Raw genomic sequence first — 7460 nt, forward strand, 5'->3', positions numbered from 1 at the left:
GCAGTGAACCTTTGACCATTTTAGGAAGACGGCCTCAGCAAGCGTTATCCTTAACTGCAACCTCCTTCAAATCAACAGTCAGCATTGCAGGTTATCTGATTTAGGAGTCCTCTAGTGGCTGCTGAGGCAACTAGTCAATAGCGCTTGCACGCCTGAGTACAGAACGTGTCTCGTCCGAAAAGATACTACCTTGCATGTGCATGATCATTGTATTTTCTGCAGCTGTACAGATGTAACAGAGGCTAATTTTGTGAATTACTAACATCTCTTTCAAGGTTATTTTAACAGTATTTTCAGAAGTTTTTATTTTCCTTCCATCATGAGTGCATGACATATAATATTATACACTTTAGGCGCTCGCAAACCATCCTTAGAGGAGTGAAATTATTTTTATTGGAAAGATGGATGGCGGCATACCTTTTATCCCAAAACCTCGTTTCCTTTTGTGGACACAGTTTCATTCAAGTTCTGCTTGATAAAGTTTGACTCCTCCTGACACAAGTGTTGATTTAATGTTGATTATATCTTCCCCGATTTTAGCTAAAACGGTACAGTGACCTTGTTGGCTATATTGGCCTGAAAGCATTCATTTCAAGTCATTTCAATAATATCTTTAACATTTCTGACCTTTCCTGCAATTTCATATTTACACACATACATATACATATACAACAAAAAACACAAACATTTTATATATCATATATATGTGTGTGTATGTGTATTGTGTATGTGTGTGTAATATATAATATATATATATATATATATATATATATATATATAAATATATATATATAAATATATATATATATATATATATATATATATATATATATATATATATATATATATATATATATATATATATATATATATATATATAATGCGCGTAGTCTACCGTATACACAGTTATATATATATTTAAATATATTGTATTAATCAGTTGAGTTAGTCAAATGTTTCATTACCTCTACTGACTCTTTACTTTTCCATCACTGTATAAAATTTTTTCCATATTTACCAACATCTTTTGATTCATAACTGTGTGTCATACATGCATTATACATTATCGTTACTTTTCTGTACAGATTTTCATTTACATAAGAGTTCTTAATGAGTAAGGATATGTAAGATAGAGCGTTGTGTGCGTCCCATGCTTATAGATGTCATTTTTTATATAAAAGGAATACTGATTTATTCCAGCCTTCTCTAATTACTTTCTTTTAATCTTTCATTAATAACCGCATTTTAGACGGTCCTCTTGTAAATAAAAATTCACCATTTGTTCTCATGAAATGTGAATACAATATTAACGCTTCATGAATATCGTAGCTAAAAGATCTATAAAGATCTCCCTTTCATTTACGTTAATTGGCCCTATTCTTGTGATTTGAAAAAGAAGTCTTAACGTTTTAAATGACTGAGATTCGTGAGGATTATTTTACAACTTTTACTGTAAATGAGATCAGAATAATTATGTCATCCTTATATTTCCTGTTTCTTTCTCATGAACACTGACGGTACCCGAAGTAAGGTTTTATGAGGCACTGAATATATATGTAAAAAAAAAAACTGCAATTACAAAATAATCATTGGCATAACGACACCCATTCAATTTCGGCCACACACAAAAAATTTAATTTTCTTGTCCCAGAATACAGAATATAAAATCAATTAATAGACCTGTGGCATTCACAAATCAGTCTTTCCAGTAACAAATGAAGACTATTCATACTATTTATGACAAAAACTATTCATGGAAAAAGACTTTTAGACAATAGCAAAAGTACATCTAAACAAATCTAAAGATAATACCAATGAAAGGTTCATGTAGCTCATGTCACGTCTGATATTACTCAGCTCATATCTGTTGGCTTATTTACCAAATTGGTGTCGCAGCATTTTAGAATTTTCTTAGTGAAATCAGTTATCAAAAATATGAACAACATACGTAGTAAAGTGTGCATATTCATTCTCACGTTGCTATATACTTCCCAACAAGTACCGTAAATATTCCGACTAAAAATCAGTCAATTCAAATACTAAAAATAATATTACCCCAAGCAATGCAGCCCTTTCAAGTTCCGTGGTGTGTGTCTAGTTCCTACAACCATCCCAAGTGTTCTAGTCATTACGATAATTTACCGTGCAAACTTTAAGAAACTAAAATGAACTGTGGAACAGAAATAGACTTATTGACTAACATGAACGGGGTACCTTTTTTATAATCAATATCGGAACAAATTACCAACGCCTTTCACTTTTTGCAACAAACGCCTACTGCAAAAAAGCACTAATATAAAAATGTAATTACAAAATGGAAGGCAAGAATAGACATAAATAGATAAAACAACACTTAAAATCAGTCTTACGTACGAGTACTTCAATAGTCTTCACCCGGTTGCTAACGTAAAATCATTCATGACTTCACATACATTTCCTTTAGATAATTTAAGACACCGTGCAAGAAAACTAAGCACTTTCGGTATCACTGCTAATCTGACTCTTTCTCTCGACAGCTGGAAGGTGGAATGATAGAGAGTGCAGACAGCATCACAACAGAGAATGAACTGTAAGAGAATCATCATCTGACAGTTCGCAGCATCAACCTTTGCAACAATTTGTACGAGAGGGATTTTTTTTTTTCAAGATAAAAGCACAACGCTAAAAGCTGGCCTGATCAACCTCCCCCCTTTAATAATAATAATAATAACAATAAAAGAATATTAAAGGATTTTGAAAAAGCTCCACAAAATACAGAGCGCACACTTCCTCGTTGCATATAGAACCTCATCTGATATCCTGTTTTATTTGTCTCGTTAGAATTTCTTTTTCTGGTCTTGTGAAAGTCGTTAGTAGTTAAGGAAATCTAGAATACGCTAAATATTAAGCCTCAATTAGCCCGTAATCGTTTAAAAGGTGCTTGGGGCGCTTTTCATAGCAAGCAGATAATTCCCGCTTTGACCGAATCCAGCGCATGCGCAGAGCAAGAGTCTGTTTTTATCTGTTTACTGCGAAAAACATTCCAAGCATCAATTCTCGGAAGAAAAGCGAGAAAAAAATCATTCAAACGAGCGTTGTTTCCTTTCCGTCTCTTCATAATTATTAATCGTGCAACACAGATCGGAATCTCAACTGCAAAGGCTTTAGAATATAAGAAAATAAAAAAGTTTAAAAAAACTGAGTGTTATCTGTATAACATGGAAATGGAAGTTAAACTCTGGAAACGGACAATGTTCTTGGTTTATCATGAACTGATCGAGAAAATCGATTCCAAAAAGGAAAAGGAAAGTGCCACGTTGACAATGTGCCTCAACAAGTGAAAAATTTATCAAGAATTTGTCAATTTTTTATATTTATCAAATATTCTTAATCTGTAGATTTAAAGGTGACAATCGAAGTTGCAGATTATACACGGTATTTACTTGAAATGTATATTACAGCTGGAATGCACAAATACCTTGTCTTCACTTCTGAATTTTGTTTATGTGACTGACATCATTTCAACGCCTGAAATATGCAGGTGACATTTCTCTTACGATTTGCATTGATAAACTATTCCACGATTGAAATATTCATGAAATCTTTATTTTTCCAACCGAATGATTTAACTCTATGCTCTCCGATAATAGGTGGTAACAGACTTTATCTCAAAGTTAAAGAGAACAACGAATTAAAATAAATAAATATCTATTTATAATTCGTTGAGGCGCTCAGCTTTGAATTTTAGTCTCTTATCAACAACATATTACTTCCGTCTTTTTATGTCTAAGATTTCAAAATTGCCAAAAATAACATAAAATTTTGTAGCAGGTGATACATATATATATATATCTCATTATGGTATCCATCATTTTGAGTTCCGTACTCTATTCAGAAGTTTCCATTATTTAATCATTAAACGGAGAATCCTCTACTCTAAACATTATTGTAACGTTTATCGTATCTTCGTCCATCTGGTGTTTGCTTTGGAAATGTCGAGGTGAAGGAAATTATTGTAATTTAAACCGTGTATCAGTTGTTTCCAAATATACAGATACATTTCAAATTTTCTTTTATTCAATAAACCTTACGAGAAGAATAACCTCTCTCCGGCGTTTTCTTATGTGCTTTGACATTGAGAAACAGAATGACTTTTTTTATTTATTCTAGTTACCTTTATATTCCATGCAGTACTGAAGTTTTACAATTAACTGCAGATGGTCATTCGACTTGTGAAATGATGCCACTCAATCGTTTCATTCTTAAGGAGGGAATAGTTCCAGAAATTATCCTTCGTCTACGACGATTTTGCTCTTCGGAGGAAAGCAATTCACCGACAATCTTTATTTAACTAATCGGATTTTTTTTCAAGTTATTAGTGAGCAAATTAAAATGAAATGCACTATAAGTTTTCCCCACTTGTTTACCTTCTTCAGAAATGAACTTGGGAGCACAGTGAAGCCCTGTTGGTGCTGCAGATGGATAAGTATCCTGGCTATCACTGGCGGCTGATTATGTCAAAGACTTAATTAACGTATTCTCAAAGTAAAGCGACGCTCATTTTGTCTCAATTTCTTAGTTTCTGTTTGGCAACTCTTGTGTTTCTTTCGCAGTACTCGGAAATGTCGAGTAATTTGGTGTTTTGTACAGTGAAAGGAAAACATCTAATGCGCGTCACAGAGAAAGGTGCGCCGGAAGGGTAGAACCTTCAGTCTCAGGGAAGGAGTTCTAGACTCAAACATTTTTTCTTGACCCAAGTTGACACTGGCACCCATTTCAGCTGGGTCGACTGGTAGACAGCAGATAAGGATCAAACCAAGGACCAATGATCAACGATGCAAAATTTGCAATAATGCACTACTATTACCTTGGTTGTAATCTCTCTCTCTCTCTCTCTCTCTCTCTCTCTCTCTCTCTCTCTCTCTCTCTCTCTCTCTCTCTCTCTCTCTCTCTGTGCAACCCTCCTTCTGAAATTAAATAATTTTCTCATTCAGCGCGTAAACGAACCAGGAGAGAATCTTGAAAATCCCCGAAATAGGGAAAAATCTTTAAGAAGAAACAAGCCAAGATGACAGAGCATCTTGGAGGTTGATGGACTTAATGAAATGATTATCTGAGAGATGCCTCATTTAGGAGCTTCATCCATTCAAATGTAATCCTATCCCGCCAGTTCTCAGGTTACCTCTGCTCCCACCACAAACTGAGAAGAAGAAGAAGGAGGAAGGGATTTTTTTTGTTTACTCACAACGGGGGATGAACTTGGCAGAGAATTAGCAACATTCCACGAAAAGATATTTTTATCGTTGTTTAATGCAGGCTATTTCGCCCGTTAATTATAAAGTCAAATGTGAAATAAGCTAGACATTAAAGGCTGCGCGAAGAGAGAGAGAGAGAGAGAGAGAGAGAGAGAGAGAGAGAGAGAGAGAGAGAGACCCCATAACATGAACAAAAGATTTATTTCCGTACGTTTTCGCAAGTAACTTATGGTAACAATCTTCTTTGCCCAGTAGGGGATTTACTCTCTCTCTCTCTCTCTCTCTCTCTCTCTCTCTCTCTCTCTCTCTCTCTCTCACACACACACACACACAACACGCACAAAACTTAAATGTAACTTCCATTTCAGTCCTTCAATAGTCATAATGAAACATGTTGTTATGAAACATATGCGTAATTACACAATAATAAAAGATATTAGACGTCTCACGAGTTCGCTGTAATGCTTATTCCCTGCTTTCTATCTTTTCGTTCTTGTCATATGAGATTCATTATTCATTAATGTTAATCCATACGTTACTGTTTGACAGGTTCTGTAACTGTGGGGACGAAATGTCTATGTAACAAAGTACTAAGTGAATTCCTGTAAACATGAGACAACGGCATGTATGAAAATGTCATTTGTCTTATTAAGAAAGAATTTTCTCACACACATTTCCCGGTTTATAAGATCACAGCTTTCAGAGAGTTCAACAAGCACCTTTGAGTGGTAAGCGCGTAACACTATTACGCCTTTCATGATAAAGATGTCAGTCTGCCGAATATTAAGTGCTTGTAATGAGGCTGTTTACAAGACCCGTTCTCTACGTGCGCACAAAAAAAAAAAAAAAAATTAACAAATGCATACAACACACTTGAGTGTCTATTGATTTAAACCATATTTTCCTCCCCAATCTCTAAGAGCCTGACGTCATTTGTTGACGGTTCCCAGTGTAATGCGGCATGACGTGCGCTTGTGTTGATTGTCTTCTCGTTGATGTATTTTTCTTCTTTTGCCTCTGTAAGTTCCGCGAACATCTTATAAGAGGGCACGGTGTGAAAGGGCACACACTGAACTTCCCACCAGCGGAGGCTGATAGAGGCGAGATCAGTTGCTACCTACGGGACCTTTACTCAACACGAGGATGTCTTTCACGCTCCCTGTTCTCGGGATGCTACTTCTGCGCATCTCCTGCACTTCTGCGGCGACGTCAGGTTAGTACAGACACTTGGGGCTTGAAACAAGGGCGTGAAATGGGTTTCTCGGGTTACGATTCGCTTAGTAGTTTTATACGTCGTCCTCACTCCTCTGAACGGTTTCCTTTAGCATGGCCCAGTGTGTATATGTGTGAGAATATGTGTGTGAGTGTGCGTGTTTATGTATGTATGTACGCACAAAAATATATATATATATATATATATATATATATGTATGTATATATATATATATAAATAAATATATGTATATATATATATATAAACAAATGTATGTATATATATATATATATATATGTATATATATATATATATATATATATATATATATATATATATATATATTATACATTATATATGGGGCATTTCTATCCTCCGGTAATGAGATTCGCATCATCAACAGGAGGGCAAGAGTTTAACTCCCTGGCATATTCCATTAAATCCCACTACGCCTTATTGATCAATGCATTGAATGAGTGCCAAATAGGCAATCGACTCTGGTGGGTGGTAGACAGGATAGGGGAGGCTGTGTGATTGGTATCTTTTAACAAAAATACTGAAAGCTAGAGGAGAGGCACCCTCGGGAGTCCTTCCCCCCACCCCCCACGCGAAAAAAGGCGAAAAGTAAACAAATGAGTGCCGAGATGAGGATGGGTGCTATCTCCTTTCCAACGTCCTGGGAGATTATGTAGTTTACAATTCTAGTGGTATGTTTAAATTTGGTGAAGAAACAAGTCTTCCCACGAAATTTAATCTTTTCGACTGTCATTTTATCCCTACTCAGTTATGTAAATGGACTATTATGCGTGGAAATTTTAATAATATATCTGGAATGGTAGATATGTTGTTAGATTATTTAGTTTAATTGTTTTATCTTTCATAAAAATACTAATAAAATTCGTATAGTTTGCATCGATGCCTTTATTTATTGTGATTTGAGATCTACTTACTGAATCAGTCAATATGTATATGTGCATATATATATATATATATATATATATATATATATATAT

The 7460-nt window shown here is 34.9% G+C and overlaps 1 protein-coding gene across 1 annotated transcript in view; it reads left to right on the top strand.

Annotated features, from left to right (window-relative positions):
• Window positions 1–6261: 6261 nt before the first annotated feature.
• Window positions 6262–7460, top strand: part of LOC136835420 (uncharacterized) — a 9785-nt gene continuing 8586 nt past the window's right edge. The window contains exon 1 of the mRNA XM_067098929.1: window positions 6262–6447. Within this exon, the coding sequence (XP_066955030.1) occupies window positions 6378–6447 (70 nt within the window). The 5' untranslated portion in view covers window positions 6262–6377. The remainder of the gene's footprint in view (window positions 6448–7460) is intronic.

The sequence above is a fragment of the Macrobrachium rosenbergii genome, chromosome 55 (genome assembly GCF_040412425.1).
Source record: "Macrobrachium rosenbergii isolate ZJJX-2024 chromosome 55, ASM4041242v1, whole genome shotgun sequence".
In the NCBI taxonomy this organism is placed as follows: Eukaryota; Metazoa; Arthropoda; class Malacostraca; order Decapoda; family Palaemonidae; genus Macrobrachium; species Macrobrachium rosenbergii.